The sequence below is a fragment of the Salmo trutta genome, chromosome 8 (assembly GCF_901001165.1).
Source record: "Salmo trutta chromosome 8, fSalTru1.1, whole genome shotgun sequence".
Lineage (NCBI taxonomy): Eukaryota > Metazoa > Chordata > Actinopteri > Salmoniformes > Salmonidae > Salmo > Salmo trutta.
In genome coordinates this window covers 727,403-747,323 of record NC_042964.1, presented here as the reverse complement: position 1 = coordinate 747,323, position 19,921 = coordinate 727,403, and the positions used below count along the sequence as shown (strand labels likewise).

General features: G+C 47.5%; 2 protein-coding genes across 2 annotated transcripts in view; one reads left to right on the top strand and one right to left on the bottom strand.

Annotated features, from left to right (window-relative positions):
• Window positions 1-232: 232 nt before the first annotated feature.
• On the bottom strand, window positions 233-18,628 carry LOC115199188 (CST complex subunit CTC1; the record flags this gene model as incomplete). The annotated part of the gene is given in 10 exon segments (XM_029761818.1): window positions 233-576; window positions 699-941; window positions 996-1,196; window positions 1,245-1,258; window positions 10,620-10,786; window positions 10,974-11,206; window positions 11,401-11,641; window positions 17,954-18,123; window positions 18,245-18,339; window positions 18,516-18,628. Coding segments are annotated over 9 exon segments (1,655 nt in total), but the record flags the coding sequence as incomplete, so codon positions are not given.
• Window positions 18,629-18,684: 56 nt separating this feature from the next.
• Window positions 18,685-19,921, top strand: part of LOC115198017 (high mobility group protein B2) — a 24,213-nt gene continuing 22,976 nt past the window's right edge. Inside the window, exons 1-2 of the mRNA XM_029759667.1 lie at window positions 18,685-18,785; window positions 19,479-19,642. Coding sequence (XP_029615527.1) covers window positions 19,493-19,642 — 150 coding nt within the window. The 5' untranslated portion in view covers window positions 18,685-18,785; window positions 19,479-19,492. The remainder of the gene's footprint in view (window positions 18,786-19,478; window positions 19,643-19,921) is intronic.

Genomic DNA, 19,921 nt, shown 5'->3' with positions numbered 1-19,921 from the left:
CATCTACCTGTCTCCTCCCTGTCTCCTCCCTGTCTCCCATCTACCTGTCTCCTCCTGTCTCCTACCTGTCTCCTCCCTGTCTCCTCCCTGTCTCCCATCTACCTGTCTCCTCCCTGTCTCCTCCCTGTCTCCTCCCTGTCTCCCATCTACCTGTCTCCTCCCTGTCTCCCATCTACCTGTCTCCCATCTACCTGTCTCCCATCTACCTGTCTCCCATCTACCTGTCTCCTACCTGTCTCTTAGAGCTCTGCAGCAGTGACAGAGCCACAGGTACTGAGACACGCCCAGATTCCTCTCCAGCAGTAGCCACGGCAGCGGGGCGTCGCTAGGGCGGGCGACCTCTGACCCCAGGCGGCTGAAGGAAGTGACACGCAGACTGGAGCGTAGACACACGCAGAGCATGCTGGGATGGAAGTGGGGAGAGGGGCGGTAAAGGAAATGGACATCATGGAGTTCTATCTCCGCCCCCGGACGCAGGCCACGCCTCTGCAGTGGCTGATAGGCCAAACACAGGCCCACCTTCCCGTCAATCACATAGAGCCCCGCTGCCGCACTCAGGACACTGGTCAGGACACCCTATCAAGGAGAAGGGGAGGACTCAGGATGGACACCTTGACATCCAGGTGTATAGATATACAGACGTTAACCTATAATACTCAGAGATAAATTTAAAAAACAAGAACCAAGGAGTCTCTCACCTTGTAGCTGATGGCCTTGGAGAGTTTGGGCCTCAGGCTGGGAGAGGGGTCCGGTCCATCTCCCTGTCTCTCTCTCTCTGGGTCTGGTCCATCTCCTTGTCTCTCTCTCTCTGGGAGAGGACATCCAGTACCAGGGTCTGTGTCTGGTCCCTGTCTCTCTCTCTCTGGGAGAGGACATCCAGGACCAGGGTCTGGGTCTGGTCCCTGTCTCTCTCTCTCTGGGAGAGAACATCCAGGACCAGGGTCTGGGTCTGGTCCCTGTCTCTCTCTCTCTGGGAGAGGACATCCAGGACCAGGGTCTGGATCTGGGGTGTCCAATATGGGTATATCAGACAGGTCCTGGATCAGTGTGTCAGGAAGCAAAGTGAGAGAAGACTGACTCGTCGCACACAGAACCCTGTTCCCAGACCAGCCCTGCAGCGCACACACACGCAGCCCTGACACACACACACGCACGCCCACGCACACACACTGCCGCCACCACAGACAGCAAGGCTCCTGAGAAAGAGGGAGACAGAGTGAAGGTTAAATTCATATGTTACCCACACACATTCTCCTCACTGTGACCAGTAATGGTAGTGTCTCTCTCTCTCCTCACTGTGACCAGTAATGGTAGTGTCTCTCTCTCCTCACTGTGACCAGTAATGGTAGTGTCTCTCTCCTCACTGTGACCAGTAATGGTAGTGTCTCTCTCTCTCTCCTCACTGTGACCAGTAATGGTAGTGTCTCTCTCTCCTCACTGTGACCAGTAATGGTAGTCTCTCTCTCTCTCCTCACTGTGACCAGTAATGGTAGTGTCTCTCTCTCCTCACCGTGACCAGTAATGGTAGTGTCTCTCTCTCTCTCCTCACTGTGACCAGTAATGGAAGTGTCTCTCTCCTCACTGTGACCAGTAATGGTAGTGTCTCTCTCTCTCTCCTCACTGTGACCAGTAATGGTAGTGTCTCTCTCTCTCTCCTCACTGTGACCAGTAATGGTAGTGTCTCTCTCTCTCTCTCCTCACTGTGACCAGTAATGGTAGTGTCTCTCTCCTCACTGTGACCAGTAATGGTAGTGTCTCTCTCTCTCCTCACTGTGACCAGTAATGGTAGTGTCTCTCTCTCCTCACTGTGACCAGTAATGGTAGTGTCTCTCTCTCTCTCCTCACTGTGACCAGTAATGGTAGTGTCTCTCTCTCTCTCCTCACTGTGACCAGTAATGGAAGTGTCTCTCTCCTCACTGTGACCAGTAATGGTAGTGTCTCTCTCTCTCTCCTCACTGTGACCAGTAATGGTAGTGTCTCTCTCTCTCTCCTCACTGTGACCAGTAATGGTAGTGTCTCTCTCTCCTCACTGTGACCAGTAATGGTAGTGTCTCTCTCTCCTCACTGTGACCAGTAATGGTAGTGTCTCTCTCTCCTCACTGTGACCAGTAATGGTAGTGTCTCTCTCTCTCCTCACTGTGACCAGTAATGGTAGTGTCTCTCTCTCTCTCCTCACTGTGACCAGTAATGTAGTGTCTCTCTCTCTCTCCTCACTGTGACCAGTAATGGTAGTGTCTCTCTCTCTCCTCACTGTGACCAGTAATGGTAGTGTCTCTCTCTCTCCTCACTGTGACCAGTAATGGTAGTGTCTCTCTCTCCTCACTGTGACCAGTAATGGTAGTGTCTCTCCTCACTGTGACCAGTAATGGTAGTGTCTCTCCTCACTGTGACCAGTAATGGCAGTGTCTCTCACTCTCCTCACTGTGACCAGTAATGGTAGTGTCTCTCTCTCTCTCCTCACTGTGACCAGTAATGGTAGTGTCTCTATCTCTCCTCACTGTGACCAGTAATGGTAGTGTCTCTCTCTCTCTCCTCACTGTGACCAGTAATGGTAGTGTCTCTCTCTCCTCACTGTGACCAGTAATGGTAGTGTCTCTCTCTCTCCTCACTGTGACCAGTAATGGTAGTGTCTCTATCTCTCCTCACTGTGACCAGTAATGGTAGTGTCTCTCTCTCCTCACTGTGACCAGTAATGGTAGTGTCTCTCTCTCTCTCTCTCTCCTCACTGTGACGAGTAATGGTAGTGTCTCTCTCTCTCCTCACTGTGACCAGTAATGGTAGTGTCTCTCTCTCTCTCCTCACTGTGACCAGTAATGGTAGTGTCTCTCTCTCTCTCCTCACTGTGACCAGTAATGGTAGTGTCTCTCTCTCTGCTCACTGTGACCAGTAATGGTAGTGTCTCTCTCTCTCTCATCACTGTGACCAGTAATGGTAGTGTCTCTCTCTCTCTCCTCACTGTGACCAGTAATGGTAGTGTCTCTCTCTCTCCTCACTTTGACCAGTAATGGTAGTGTCTCTCTCTCCTCACTGTGACCAGTAATGGTAGTGTCTCTCTCTCTCTCCTCACCATGACCAGTAATGGTAGTGTCTCTCTCTCTCCTCACTGTGACCAGTAATGGTAGTGTCTCTCTCTCCTCACCGTGACCAGTAATGGTAGTGTCTCTCTCTCTCCTCACTGTGACCAGTAATGGTAGTGTCTCTCTCTCCTCACTGTGACCAGTAATGGTAGTGTCTCTCTCTCCTCACCGTGACCAGTAATGGTAGTGTCTCTCTCTCTCCTTACTGTGACCAGTAATGGTAGTGTCTCTCTCTCTCTCCTCACTGTGACCAGTAATGGTAGTGTCTCTCTCCTCACTGTGACCAGTAATGGTAGTGTCTCTCTCTCTCTCCTCACTGTGACCAGTAATGGTAGTGTCTCTCTCTCCTCACCGTGACCAGTAATGGTAGTGTCTCTCTCTCTCCTCACTGTGACCAGTAATGGTAGTCTCTCTCTCTTTCCTCACTGTGACCAGTAATGGTAGTGTCTCTCTCTCCTCACTGTGACCAGTAATGGTAGTGTCTCTCTCTCTCCTCACTGTGACCAGTAATGGTAGTGTCTCTCTCTCTCTCCTCACTGTGACCAGTAATGGTAGTGTCTCTCTCTCTCTCCTCACTGTGACCAGTAATGGTAGTGTCTCTCTCTCTCTCCTCACTGTGACCAGTAATGGTAGTGTCTCTCTCTCTCCTCACTGTGACCAGTAATGGTAGTGTCTCTCTCTCTCCTCACTGTGACCAGTAATGGTAGTGTCTCTCTCTCCTCACTGTGACCAGTAATGGTAGTGTCTCTCTCTCTCTCCTCACTGTGACCAGTAATGGTAGTGTCTCTCTCTCCTCACTGTGACCAGTAATGGTAGTGTCTCTCTCTCTCTCCTCACTGTGACCAGTAATGGTAGTGTCTCTCTCTCTCTCCTCACTGTGACCAGTAATGGTAGTGTCTCTCTCTCTCACTGTGACCAGTAATGGTATGTCTCTCTCTCTCCTCCTCCTCACTGTGACCAGTAATGGTAGTGTCTCTCTCTCTCTCCTCCTCACTGTGACCAGTAATGGTAGTGTCTCTCTCTCTCTCCTCACTGTGACCAGTAATGGTAGTGTCTCTCTCTCTTCCTCACTGTGACCAGTAATGGTAGGTCTCTCTCTCTCCTCACTGTGACCAGTAATGGTAGTGTCTCTCTCTCTCTCCTCACTGTGACCAGTAATGGTAGTGTCTCTCTCTCTCCTCACTGTGACCAGTAATGGTAGTGTCTCTCTCTCTCCTCACTGTGACCAGTAATGGTAGTGTCTCTCTCTCCTCACTGTGACCAGTAATGGTAGTGTCTCTCCTCACTGTGACCAGTAATGGTAGTGTCTCTCCTCACTGTGACCAGTAATGGCAGTGTCTCTCACTCTCCTCACTGTGACCAGTAATGGTAGTGTCTCTCTCTCTCCTCACTGTGACCAGTAATGGTAGTGTCTCTATCTCTCCTCACTGTGACCAGTAATGGTAGTGTCTCTCTCTCTCTCCTCACTGTGACCAGTAATGGTAGTGTCTCTCTCTCTCCTCACTGTGACCAGTAATGGTAGTGTCTCTCTCTCTCCTCACTGTGACCAGTAATGGTAGTGTCTCTATCTCTCCTCACTGTGACCAGTAATGGTAGTGTCTCTCTCTCCTCACTGTGACCAGTAATGGTAGTGTCTCTCTCTCTCTCTCTCCTCACTGTGACGAGTAATGGTAGTGTCTCTCTCTCTCCTCACTGTGACCAGTAATGGTAGTGTCTCTCTCTCTCTCCTCACTGTGACCAGTAATGGTAGTGTCTCTCTCTCTCTCCTCACTGTGACCAGTAATGGTAGTGTCTCTCTCTCTGCTCACTGTGACCAGTAATGGTAGTGTCTCTCTCTCTCTCATCACTGTGACCAGTAATGGTAGTGTCTCTCTCTCTCTCCTCACTGTGACCAGTAATGGTAGTGTCTCTCTCTCTCCTCACTGTGACCAGTAATGGTAGTGTCTCTCTCTCCTCACTGTGACCAGTAATGGTAGTGTCTCTCTCTCTCTCCTCACCATGACCAGTAATGGTAGTGTCTCTCTCTCTCCTCACTGTGACCAGTAATGGTAGTGTCTCTCTCTCCTCACCGTGACCAGTAATGGTAGTGTCTCTCTCTCTCCTCACTGTGACCAGTAATGGTAGTGTCTCTCTCTCCTCACTGTGACCAGTAATGGTAGTGTCTCTCTCTCCTCACCGTGACCAGTAATGGTAGTGTCTCTCTCTCTCCTTACTGTGACCAGTAATGGTAGTGTCTCTCTCTCTCTCCTCACTGTGACCAGTAATGGTAGTGTCTCTCTCCTCACTGTGACCAGTAATGGTAGTGTCTCTCTCTCTCTCCTCACTGTGACCAGTAATGGTAGTGTCTCTCTCTCCTCACCGTGACCAGTAATGGTAGTGTCTCTCTCTCTCTCCTCACTGTGACCAGTAATGGTAGTCTCTCTCTCTTTCCTCACTGTGACCAGTAATGGTAGTGTCTCTCTCTCCTCACTGTGACCAGTAATGGTAGTGTCTCTCTCTCTCCTCACTGTGACCAGTAATGGTAGTGTCTCTCTCTCTCTCCTCACTGTGACAGTAATGGTAGTGTCTCTCTCTCTCTCCTCACTGTGACCAGTAATGGTAGTGTCTCTCTCTCTCTCCTCACTGTGACCAGTAATGGTAGTGTCTCTCTCTCTCCTCACTGTGACCAGTAATGGTAGTGTCTCTCTCCTCACTGTGACCAGTAATGGTAGTGTCTCTCTCCTCACTGTGACCAGTAATGGTAGTGTCTCTCTCTCTCTCCTCACTGTGACCAGTAATGGTAGTGTCTCTCTCTCCTCACTGTGACCAGTAATGGTAGTGTCTCTCTCTCTCCTCACTGTGACCAGTAATGGTAGTGTCTCTCTCTCTCTCCTCACTGTGACCAGTAATGGTAGTGTCTCTCTCCTCACTGTGACCAGTAATGGTAGTGTCTCTCTCTCTCTCTCCTCACTGTGACCAGTAATGGTAGTGTCTCTCTCTCTCTCCTCACTGTGACCAGTAATGGTAGTGTCTCTCTCCTCACTGTGACCAGTAATGGTAGTGTCTCTCTCTCTCTCCTCACTGTGACCAGTAATGGTAGTGTCTCTCTCTCTCTCCTCACTGTGACCAGTAATGGTAGTGTCTCTCTCTCCTCACTGTGACCAGTAATGGTAGTGTCTCTCTCTCCCTCACTGTGACCAGTAATGGTAGTGTCTCTCTCTCTCCTCACTGTGACCAGTAATGGTAGTGTCTCTCTCCTCACTGTGACCAGTAATGGTAGTGTCTCTCTCCTCACTGTGACCAGTAATGGTAGTGTCTCTCTCTCTCTCCTCACTGTGACCAGTAATGGTAGTGTCTCTCTCTCTCTCCTCACTGTGACCAGTAATGGTAGTGTCTCTCTCTCCTCACTGTGACCAGTAATGGTAGTGTCTCTCTCTAACCTCACTGTGACCAGTAATGGTAGTGTCTCTCTCTCTCTCCTCACTGTGACCAGTAATGGTAGTGTCTCTCTCTCTCCTCACTGTGACCAGTAATGGTAGTGTCTCTCTCTCTCTCTCCTCACTGTGACCAGTAATGGTAGTGTCTCTCTCTCTCTCCTCACCGTGACCAGTAATGGTAGTGTCTCTCTCTCTCCTCACCGTGACCAGTAATGGTAGTGTCTCTCTCTCTCTCCTCACTGTGACCAGTAATGGTAGTGTCTCTCTCTCTCTCTCCTCACCGTGACCAGTAATGGTAGTGTCTCTCTCTCCTCACCGTGACCAGTAATGGTAGTGTCTCTCTCCTCACTGTGACCAGTAATGGTAGTGTCTCTCTCTCTCTCCTCACTGTCACCAGTAATGGTAGTGTCTCTCTCTCCTCACTGTGACCAGTAATGGTAGTGTCTCTCTCTCTCTCCTCACTGTGACCAGTAATGGTAGTGTCTCTCTCTCTCCTCCTCACTGTGACCAGTAATGGTAGTGTCTCTCTTTCTCCTCACTGTGACCAGTAATGGTAGTGTCTCTCTCTCTCTCTCCTCACTGTGACCAGTAATGGTAGTGTCTCTCTCCTCACTGTGACCAGTAATGGTAGTGTCTCTCTCTCTCCTCACTGTGACCAGTAATGGTAGTGTCTCTCTCTCTCCTCACTGTGACCAGTAATGGTAGTGTCTCTCTCTCTCTCCTCACTGTGACCAGTAATGGTAGTGTCTCTCTCTCTCTCCTCACTGTGACCAGTAATGGTAGTGTCTCTCTCTCTCTCCTCACTGTGACCAGTAATGGTAGTGTCTCTCTCTCTCCTCACTGTGACCAGTAATGGTAGTGTCTCTCTCTCTCCTCACTGTGACCAGTAATGGTAGTGTCTCTCTCTCCTCACTGTGACCAGTAATGGTAGTGTCTCTCTCCTCACTGTGACCAGTAATGGTAGTGTCTCTCTCTCTCCTCACTGTGACCAGTAATGGTAGTCTCTCTCCTCACTGTGACCAGTAATGGTAGTGTCTCTCTCCTCACTGTGACCAGTAATGGTAGTGTCTCTCTCTCCTCACTGTGACCAGTAATGGTAGTGTCTCTCTCTCTCCTCACTGTGACCAGTAATGGTAGTGTCTCTCTCCTCACTGTGACCAGTAATGGTAGTGTCTCTCTCTCTCTCCTCACCGTGACCAGTAATGGTAGTGTCTCTCCTCACTGTGACCAGTAATGGTAGTGTCTCTCTCCTCACTGTGACCAGTAATGGTAGTGTCTCTCTCTCTCCTCACTGTGACCAGTAATGGTAGTGTCTCTCTCCTCACTGTGACCAGTAATGGTAGTGTCTCTCTCTCTCCTCACTGTGACCAGTAATGGTAGTGTCTCTCTCCTCACTGTGACCAGTAATGGTAGTGTCTCTCTCTCCTCACTGTGACCAGTAATGGTAGTGTCTCTCTCTCCTCACTGTGACCAGTAATGGTAGTGTCTCTCTCTCTCCTCACTGTGACCAGTAATGGTAGTGTCTCTCTCTCTCTCCTCACTGTGACCAGTAATGGTAGTGTCTCTCTCTCTCCTCACTGTGACCAGTAATGGTAGTGTCTCTCTCTCTCTCCTCACCGTGACCAGTAATGGTAGTGTCTCTCTCTCCTCACTGTGACCAGTAATGGTAGTGTCTCTCTCTCCTCACTGTGACCAGTAATGGCAGTGTCTCTCTCCTCACTGTGACCAGTAATGGTAGTGTCTCTCTCTCTCTCCTCACTGTGACCAGTAATGGTAGTGTCTCTCTCCTCACTGTGACCAGTAATGGTAGTGTCTCTCTCCTCACTGTGACCAGTAATGGTAGTGTCTCTCTCTCTCTCCTCACTGTGACCAGTAATGGTAGTGTCTCTCTCCTCACTGTGACCAGTAATGGTAGTGTCTCTCTCCTCACTGTGACCAGTAATGGTAGTGTCTCTCTCCTCACTGTGACCAGTAATGGTAGTGTCTCTCTCTCTCTCCTCACTGTGACCAGTAATGGTAGTGTCTCTCTCCTCACTGTGACCAGTAATGGTAGTGTCTCTCTCTCTCCTCACTTGACCAGTAATGGTAGTGTCTCTCTCCTCACTGTGACCAGTAATGGTAGTGTCTCTCTCTCTCCTCACTGTGACCAGTAATGGTAGTGTCTCTATCTCTCTCCTCACTGTGACCAGTAATGGTAGTGTCTCTCTCCTCACTGTGACCAGTAATGGTAGTGTCTCTCTCCTCACTGTGACCAGTAATGGTAGTGTCTCTCTCTCCTCACTGTGACCAGTAATGGTAGTGTCTCTCTCTCCTCACTGTGACCAGTAATGGTAGTGTCTCTCTCTCCTCACTGTGACCAGTAATGGTAGTGTCTCTCTCTCCTCACTGTGACCAGTAATGGTAGTGTCTCTCTCTCTCTCCTCACCGTGACCAGTAATGGTAGTGTCTCTCTCTCTCTCCTCACTGTGACCAGTAATGGTAGTGTCTCTCTCCTCACTGTGACCAGTAATGGTAGTGTCTCTCTCTCTCTCCTCACTGTGACCAGTAATGGTAGTGTCTCTCTCCTCACTGTGACCAGTAATGGTAGTGTCTCTCTCTCTCTCCTCACTGTGACCAGTAATGGTAGTGTCTCTCTCTCTCTCCTCACTGTGACCAGTAATGGTAGTGTCTCTCTCTCTCCTCACTGTGACCAGTAATGGTAGTGTCTCTCTCTCTCTCCTCACTGTGACCAGTAATGGTAGTGTCTCTCTCTCTCTCCTCACTGTGACCAGTAATGGTAGTGTCTCTCTCTCTCCTCACTATGACCAGTAATGGTAGTGTCTCTCTCTCCTTACTGTGACCAGTAATGGTAGTGTCTCTCTTTCCTCACTGTGACCAGTAATGGTAGTGTCTCTCTCCTCACTGTGACCAGTAATGGTAGTGTCTCTCTCTCTCTCCTCACTGTGACCAGTAATGGTAGTGTCTCTCTCTCTCTCCTCACTGTGACCAGTAATGGTAGTGTCTCTCTCTCCTCACTGTGACCAGTAATGGTAGTGTCTCTCTCCTCACTGTGACCAGTAATGGTAGTGTCTCTCTCTCTCTCCTCACTGTGACCAGTAATGGTAGTGTCTCTCTCTCCTCACTGTGACCAGTAATGGTAGTGTCTCTCTCTCTCCTCACTGTGACCAGTAATGGTAGTGTCTCTCTCTCTCCTCACTGTGACCAGTAATGGTAGTGTCTCTCTTTCTCCTCACTGTGACCAGTAATGGTAGTGTCTCTATCTCTCCTCACTGTGACCAGTAATGGTCGTGTCTCTCTCTCTCTCCTCACTGTGACCAGTAATGGTAGTGTCTCTCTCCTCACTGTGACCAGTAATGGTAGTGTCTCTCTCTCTCTCTCCTCACTGTGACCAGTAATGGTAGTGTCTCTCTCTCTCTCCTCACTGTGACCAGTAATGGTAGTGTCTCTCTCTCTCTCCTCACTGTGACCAGTAATGGTAGTGTCTCTCTCTCTCCTCACTGTGACCAGTAATGGTAGTGTCTCTCTCTCTCTCCTCACTGTGACCAGTAATGGTAGTGTCTCTCTCTCCTCACTGTGACCAGTAATGGTAGTGTCTCTCTCCTCACTGTGACCAGTAATGGTAGTGTCTCTCTCCTCTCTCCTCACTGTGACCAGTAATGGTAGTGTCTCTCTCTCCTCACTGTGACCAGTAATGGTAGTGTCTCTCTCTCTCCTCACTGTGACCAGTAATGGTAGTGTCTCTCTCTCTCCTCACTGTGACCAGTAATGGTAGTGTCTCTATCTCTCCTCACTGTGACCAGTAATGGTAGTGTCTCTCTCTCTCTCCTCACTGTGACCAGTAATGGTAGTGTCTCTCTCCTCACTGTGACCAGTAATGGTAGTGTCTCTCTCTCTCTCCTCACTGTGACCAGTAATGGTAGTGTCTCTCTCTCTCTCCTCACTGTGACCAGTAATGGTAGTGTCTCTCTCTCTCTCCTCACTGTGACCAGTAATGGTAGTGTCTCTCTCTCTCCTCACTGTGACCAGTAATGGTAGTGTCTCTCTCTCTCTCCTCACTGTGACCAGTAATGGTAGTGTCTCTCTCTCCTCACTGTGACCAGTAATGGTAGTGTCTCTCTCTCCTCACTGTGACCAGTAATGGTAGTGTCTCTATCTCTCCTCACCGTGACCAGTAATGGTAGTGTTTGTAGTCCCTCTCTCAGACGGAGACAGAAGAAGGACTTCCCTGCGATGTTCAGTAGAGGGTATACTCCAGAAACCTCCCCATACACCTTCACACGAAGGCCTCGCACCCTGCACACACACACACACACACACACACACACACACACACACACACACACACACACAACACACACACACACACACACACACACACACACACACACACACACACACACACACACACACACAGTTACATACAGTTACACACAGTTACACACAGTTACACACACACACAGTTCTCCATACATGTCCTGACCTGTGCTTTATCAGTCCTGCAGCTTCTCTGACCCTCACAGCTCTCTTCAGGTTGACCCCTGCAGGGTTAAAGGTCACCTCAGGGTCAGAGGTCAGGGCTAGGGGACAGCCAACCAGCTCCAGGTAGCCCCTCTCCTCCACTTCCTGGTCCTTCCCCGTTGCAGGCTGGGGGATGTAGTTCCAGCAGGGGAAGAGAACGGGCAGGCCCAGCCAGAGAGGGGAGGGGCTCAGTAGCTAACCAATCAGAGAAAGAACGACAGGTGTGAATTCAAGGCTGTCTTGTCTTCTCTTAGACAGACAGACAAGACAGACCAGACAGACAAGACAGACAAGACAGACAAGACAGACAGACAGACAGACAGACAGACAGACAGACAGACAGACAGACAGACAGACAGACAGACAGACAGACAGACAGACACTCTCACCTCACAGTGCACGGTCCCGGTGGCGTCCCTCACACGCCACGCTCCGTCACATGACCTCTCTGGGTCACACCCATCACTGAGACAGCCTATCAGCAACAGGTTGGCACGCGGCAAAGCCTCGTGATTGGGCAGAGCCTGCTCCGCCTCCCGGACCCATTCTCTGTGCTGAGCGGTGCTCCAGGTCAGGTTGCTACAGCAAGGTGTGCGTTGCCAGGTAACCAGCTCGGATACGGAGATGAGCCTAACAACAAGAGGTTAAGGTTAGGAGTAGTGTTGATCTAAACCTCCTAATGACAGGAGGTTAAGGTTAGGAGTAGTGTTGATCTGAACCTAATGACAGGAGGTTAAGGTTAGGAGTAGTGTTGATCTAAACCTAATGACAGGAGGTTAAGGTTAGGAGTAGTGTTGATCTAAACCTAATGACAGGAGGTTAAGGTTAGGAGTAGTGTTGATCTGAACCTCCTAATGACAGGAGGTTAAGGTTAGGAGTAGTGTTGATCTAAACCTAATGACAGGAGGTTAAGGTTAGGAGTAGTGTTGATCTGAACCTAATGACAGGAGGTTAAGGTTAGGAGTAGTGTTGATCTGAACCTAATGACAGGAGGTTAAGGTTAGGAGTAGTGTTGATCTAAACCTCCTAATGACAGGAGGTTAAGGTTAGGAGTAGTGTTGATCTAAACCTCCTAATGACAGGAGGTTAAGGTTAGGAGTAGTGTTGATCTGAACCTAATGACAGGAGGTTAAGGTTAGGAGTAGTGTTGATCTAAACCTAATGACAGGAGGTTAAGGTTAGGAGTAGTGTTGATCTAATCCTAATGACAGGAGGTTAAGGTTAGGAGTAGTGTTGATCTAAACCTCCTAATGACAGGAGGTTAAGGTTAGGAGTAGTGTTGATCTGAACCTCCTAATGACAGGAGGTTAAGGTTAGGAGTAGTGTTGATCTGAACCTAATGACAGGAGGTTAAGGTTAGGAGTAGTGTTGATCTAACCTAATGACAGGAGGTTAAGGTTAGGAGTAGTGTTGATCTGAACCTAATGACAGGAGGTTAAGGTTAGGAGTAGTGTTGATCTGAACCTAATGACAGGAGGTTAAGGTTAGGAGTAGTGTTGATCTAAACCTAATGACAGGAGGTTAAGGTTAGGAGTAGTGTTGATCTAAACCTCCTAATGACAGGAGGTTAAGGTTAGGAGTAGTGTTGATCTAAACCTCCTAATGACAGGAGGTTAAGGTTAGGAGTAGTGTTGATCTAAACCTCCTAATGACAGGAGGTTAAGGTTAGGAGTAGTGTTGATCTAAACCTCCTAATGACAGGAGGTTAAGGTTAGGAGTAGTGTTGATCTGAACCTCCTAATGACAGGAGGTTAAGGTTAGGAGTAGTGTTGATCTGAACCTAATGACAGGAGGTTAAGGTTAGGAGTAGTGTTGATCTAAACCTAATGACAGGAGGTTAAGGTTAGGAGTAGTGTTGATCTGAACCTCCTAATGACAGGAGGTTAAGGTTAGGAGTAGTGTTGATCTAAACCTCCTAATGACAGGAGGTTAAGGTTAGGAGTAGTGTTGATCTGAACCTCCTAATGACAGGAGGTTAAGGTTAGGAGTAGTGTTGATCTAAACCTCCTAATGACAGGAGGTTAAGGTTAGGAGTAGTGTTGATCTAAACCTAATGACAGGAGGTTAAGGTTAGGAGTAGTGTTGATCTGAACCTCCTAATGACAGGAGGTTAAGGTTAGGAGTAGTGTTGATCTGAACCTCCTAATGACAGGAGGTTAAGGTTAGGAGTAGTGTTGATCTAAACCTCCTAATGACAGGAGGTTAAGGTTAGGAGTAGTGTTGATCTGAACCTAATGACAGGAGGTTAAGGTTAGGAGTAGTGTTGATCTACACCTAATGACAGGAGGTTAAGGTTAGGAGTAGTGTTGATCTAAACCTAATGACAGGAGGTTAAGGTTAGGAGTAGTGTTGATCTAAACCTCCTAATGACAGGAGGTTAAGGTTAGGAGTAGTGTTGATCTGAACCTAATGACAGGAGGTTAAGGTTAGGAGTAGTGTTGATCTGAACCTAATGACAGGAGGTTAAGGTTAGGAGTAGTGTTGATCTAAACCTCCTAATGACAGGAGGTTAAGGTTAGGAGTAGTGTTGATCTGAACCTAATGACAGGAGGTTAAGGTTAGGAGTAGTGTTGATCTAAACCTAATGACAGGAGGTTAAGGTTAGGAGTAGTGTTGATCTGAACCTAATGACAGGAGGTTAAGGTTAGGAGTAGTGTTGATCTGAACCTAATGACAGGAGGTTACGGTTAGGAGTAGTGTTGATCTAAACCTAATGACAGGAGGTTAAGGTTAGGAGTAGTGTTGATCTGAACCTCCTAATGACAGGAGGTTAAGGTTAGGAGTAGTGTTGATCTAAACCTAATGACAGGAGGTTAAGGTTAGGAGTAGTGTTGATCTAAACCTCCTAATGACAGGAGGTTAAGGTTAGGAGTAGTGTTGATCTAAACCTCCTAATGACAGGAGGTTAAGGTTAGGAGTAGTGTTGATCTAAACCTAATGACAGGAGGTTAAGGTTAGGAGTAGTGTTGATCTGAACCTAATGACAGGAGGTTAAGGTTAGGAGTAGTGTTGATCTAAACCTCCTAATGACAGGAGGTTAAGGTTAGGAGTAGTGTTGATCTAAACCTAATGACAGGAGGTTAAGGTTAGGAGTAGTGTTGATCTAAACCTAATGACAGGAGGTTAAGGTTAGGAGTAATGTTGATCTGAACCTCCTAATGACAGGAGGTTAAGGTTAGGAGTAGTGTTGATCTGAACCTCCTAATGACAGGAGGTTAAGGTTAGGAGTAGTGTTGATCTAAACCTAATGACAGGAGGTTAAGGTTAGGAGTAGTGTTGATCTGAACCTAATGACAGGAGGTTAAGGTTAGGAGTAGTGTTGATCTAAACCTCCTAATGACAGGAGGTTAAGGTTAGGAGTAGTGTTGATCTAAACCTAATGACAGGAGGTTAAGGTTAGAGTAGTGTTGATCTGAACCTAATGACAGGAGGTTAAGGTTAGGAGTAGTGTTGATCTAAACCTCCTAATGACAGGAGGTTAAGGTTAGGAGTAGTGTTGATCTGAACCTAATGACAGGAGGTTAAGGTTAGGAGTAGTGTTGATCTGAACCTAATGACAGGAGGTTAAGGTTAGGAGTAGTGTTGATCTAAACCTCCTAATGACAGGAGGTTAAGGTTAGGAGTAGTGTTGATCTGAACCTCCTAATGACAGGAGGTTAAGGTTAGGAGTAGTGTTGATCTAAACCTAATGACAGGAGGTTAAGGTTAGGAGTAGTGTTGATCTGAACCTAATGACAGGAGGTTAAGGTTAGGAGTAGTGTTGATCTAAACCTAATGACAGGAGGTTAAGGTTAGGAGTAGTGTTGATCTAAACCTCCTAATGACAGGAGGTTAAGGTTAGGAGTAGTGTTGATCTAAACCTCCTAATGACAGGAGGTTAAGGTTAGGAGTAGTGTTGATCTAAACCTCCTAATGACAGGAGGTTAAGGTTAGGAGTAGTGTTGATCTAAACCTAATGACAGGAGGTTAAGGTTAGGAGTAGTGTTGATCTGAACCTAATGACAGGAGGTTAAGGTTAGGAGTAGTGTTGATCTAAACCTCCTAATGACAGGAGGTTAAGGTTAGGAGTAGTGTTGATCTAAACCTCCTGCAGTCCTGGGGTATCACAGGAGGAGTGCTGATCTAGGATCAGTATTCCTTTCAGATCATAATGAATTAGATAAGGACAAGTGATCAAGTGGTTGAAACAAAGGAGATGATTGTGGACTCTGTACCGTAACACCCTGTATATAACCTCCACATTGACTCTGTACCGGTACCCCCTGTATATAACCTCCACATGACTCTGTACCGGTACCCCCTGTATATAACCTCCACATTGACTCTGTACCGGTACCCCCCTGTATATAACCTCCACATTGACTCTGTACCGGTACCCCCTGTATATAACCTCCACATTGACTCTGTACCGGTACCCCCTGTATATAGCCTCCACATTGTCTCTGTACCGGTACCCCCTGTATATAGCCTCCCCATTGACTCTGTACCGGTACCCCTGTATATAGCCTCCCCATTGACTCTGTACCGGTACCCCCTGTATATAGCCTCCACATTGACTCTGTACCATAACACCCTGTATATAGCCTCCACATTGACTCTGTACCGGTACCCCCTGTATATAGCCTCCACATTGACTCTGTACCGGTACCCCCTGTATATAGCCTCCACATTGACTCTGTCCCGGTACCCCCTGTATATAGCCTCCACATTGACTCTGTACCGGTACTCCCTGTATATAACCTCCACATTGACTCTGTACCGGTACCCCCCTGTATATAGCCTCCACATTGACTCTGTCCCGGTACCCCCTGTATATAGCCTCCACATTGACTCTGTACCGGTACCCCCTGTATATAGCCTCCACATTGACTCTGTACCGGTACCCCCTGTATATAGCCTCCACATTGACTCTGTACCGTAACACCCTGTATATAGCCTCCACATTGACTCTGTACCGGTACCCCGTGTATATAGCATCCACATTGACTCTGTACCGGTACCCCCCTGTATATAGTCTCCACATTGACTCTGTACCGGTACCCACTGTATATAGCCTCCACATTGACTCTGTACCGGTACCCCCTGTATATAGCCCCTGTATATAGTCTCCACATTGACTCTGTACCGGTACCCCCTGTATATAACCTCCACATTGACTCTGTACCGGTACCCCCTGTATATAACCTCCACATTGACTCTGTACCGGTACCCCCTGTATATAACCTCCACATTGACTCTGTACCGGTACCCCCTGTATATAACCTCCACATTGACTCTGTACCGGTACCCCCTGTATATAGCCTCCACATTGTCTCTGTACCGGTACCCCCTGTATATAGCCTCCCCATTGACTCTGTACCGGTACCCCCTGTATATAGCCTCCCCATTGACTCTGTACCGGTACCCCCTGTATATAGCCTCCACATTGACTCTGTACCATAACACCCTGTATATAGCCTCCACATTGACTCTGTACCGGTACCCCCTGTATATAGCCTCCACATTGACTCTGTACCGGTACCCCCTGTATATAGCCTCCACATTGACTCTGTCCCGGTACCCCCTGTATATAGCCTCCACATTGACTCTGTACCGGTACTCCCTGTATATAACCTCCACATTGACTCTGTACCGGTACCCCCTGTATATAGCCTCCACATTGACTCTGTCCCGGTACCCCCTGTATATAGCCTCCACATTGACTCTGTACCGGTACCCCCTGTATATAGCCTCCACATTGACTCTGTACCGGTACCCCCTGTATATAGCCTCCACATTGACTCTGTACCGTAACACCCTGTATATAGCCTCCACATTGACTCTGTACCGGTACCCCGTGTATATAGCATCCACATTGACTCTGTACCGGTACCCCCTGTATATAGTCTCCACATTGACTCTGTACCGGTACCCACTGTATATAGCCTCCACATTGACTCTGTACCGGTACCCCCTGTATATAGCCCCTGTATATAGTCTCCACATTGACTCTGTACCGGTACCCCCTGTATATAGCCTCCACATGGACTCTGTACCGGTACCCCCTGTATATAGCCTCCACATTGACTCTGTACCGGTACCCCCTGTATATAGCCTCCACATTGACTCTGTACCGGTACCCCCTGTATATAGCCTCCACATTGACTCTGTACCGGTACCCCCTGTATATAGCCTCCACATTGACTCTGTACCGGTACCCCCTGTATATAGTCTCCACATTGACTCTGTACCGTAACACCCTGTATATAGCCTCCACATTGACTCTGTACCGGTACCCCCTGTATATAGCCTCCACATTGACTCTGTACCGGTACCCCCTGTATATAGCCTCCACATTGACTCTGTACCGGTACCCCCTGTATATAGTCTCCACATTGACTCTGTACCGGTACCCACTGTATATAGCCTCCACATTGACTCTGTACCGGTACCCCCTGTATATAGCCCCTGTATATAGTCTCCACATTGACTCTGTACCGGTACCCCCTGTATATAGCCTCCACATTGACTCTGTACCGGTACCCCCTGTATATAGCCTCCACATTGACTCTGTACCGTAATACCCTGTATATAGCCTCCACATTGACTCTGTACCAGTACCCCCTGTATATAGCCTCCACATTGACTCTGTACCGTAATACCCTGTAAATAGCCTCCACATTGACTCTGTACTGGTCTACTACACCTGTACCTGTTGTATTCGGAGCATGTGACTAATACAATTTGATTTGCCTTAGACGGACCCTAAACTAAAGGTCTCCAACCAGCTCTGATCTTGGCGACAAACCGAGGAAGCAGGCTTTAGTTCAAACCCAGCACTAACACACGAATCAACTAGATCATTAATACCCCTTGGTTAGTGTAATCAGTCGTGCTAGTGCAAGGCTGGAGCTAAAACGTGCACATCTTCGCCAGAGCCGGTAAACAACATCAATTGGTCACCTGTAACTGAGCGGCAGAGACCGGGCACACGAGGAGCCCACCGCCCGTTCCACTCTCCGTATCATGGCTAACGAGAGCTGTTCCGGGGAAACAGTACCGGTGGATGGACCGAGAATCGGGTACAGATTGTCCCTCACGAACACGAAGAGCTCCTGCAGCCACTCCCGTTCCTACAAGAAAGGAGATTGTGGATGAGTAAAAAAATACAGTATTTTGTTTGAATGTAGCTAGCTAACTATTGTAACTAACTAACTAACAAACAAAAAAACGAAAGCAGACAATGTAACTTACCACTTCACTCCTCTCCCTGAAGTTTGCCATGAAGGAATCCATTCTAGGTTCGTATCGTTGATGCTGTTCTGAATCTTTTCATATCTTCACCTTAGCTACAAGACAAGCCACGTAACTATTAACCTCTTTAAATTTTGGTCAGATCTGATCGGACAGACATCAATGCTACCGTTGTCAACCAGCTAGTAATAAACTATCACAGCCTCACACAAACTTCAAATCAACTGAATAACAACAATATTAGTATAACTACGACGTCCCTCCCCATTACCTTCACAACGCAGCAAACAGCCCTTGGTTACCGGGACTTCTTCCGGATCATATCCGGGTTGAAGGGAAGAACAGCACGCTGGCCAATCAGAAACGAGTCTTTGTGTTGACTGAAGGTAGTCAGCCAATAGGGGCGCGGCCCAGGGGCGGGCCTTAGCCTCCATCCAGTTTGCTGCTCAGTTAACTTCCCTCTCCGGAGAAATACACAGCAGAGACAACAACAAAAACAACGTGAGACTTCATTCTTACAAACTTCATCTGACCGGTAAATGTAAGTCATGAAAGACATTGGACGTTTGTAGTAACATCTTTTAAATGTACCTTGAAATTTGTAGAAATGTTAATTTCACTTGCATGTTTATTAAATAAAAAGGAAAAAAAGGTAACGTTATTGTAGCTAACTTTCAGAGCGAGTCACTGTAAATATTAGCCAGCTTGCTAAACTGGTGAAATGGCTAAATCTGTATTTAAAAAAAAAAATGTTTGATGTAAAATAACCTTGCTCGTAACTATACTGTAAAAATGTTTCACACTAGCTAATGTTAGCTAACTATGTATTGTGATGGCTAGCAGCGTTAGCATCTTCAGTATAAATGCTAGCGCTGGGTGGGTTAGGATGAGCTAGCATCGCGTTAGGCGGGAAGTAAATGGTGGCCCCATTGTTCTCTACGAGCTAGCATGCTAGGTGGCTAACAGCGGTAGCTAGCTAACTAGGCTGACCGTACTGCAAACTATACAGTCTACTGCACACTGCCTGGTCTGCAATCCATCACATGTACAAGCCCAACTTCAGTTGCCGTTACAATAAGTTAGCTAGCTAACTATCCATTTGTACTTTTTTTTTACGTTTTATTCGACGTTTGGCCTAGCTAGTTAGCCACTTTAGCTAGATGCGTGATGAATTTGCAAAAAAAAAAATATGTTATTTTCGTAAATATCTCTATATTTTCTCCGGTGGTATCAGTCAGTCGTGTCGCCATGGTGAAAGGGGACGTTAATAAACCGAAAGGCAAGACGTCAGCCTACGCCTTCTTCGTGCAGACCTGCCGGGAGGAACACAAGAGGAAACACCCCGAACAGTCGGTCAACTTCGCCGAGTTCTCCAAGCAGTGTTCGGAGAGATGGAGGGTAAAGCATTAATACACACATACATACAGGGTGTTATACTATATATATACACCACAGGGTGTTATACTATATATATATACACACCACAGGGTGTTATACTATATATATATATACACCACAGGGTGTCATACCATATATATATATATATATACAGACCACAGGGTGTTATACTATATATAAATATATATATATATATACACACCACAGAGTGTTATACCATATATACACACACCACAGGGTGTTATACTATATATAAACACCACAGGGTGTCATACTATA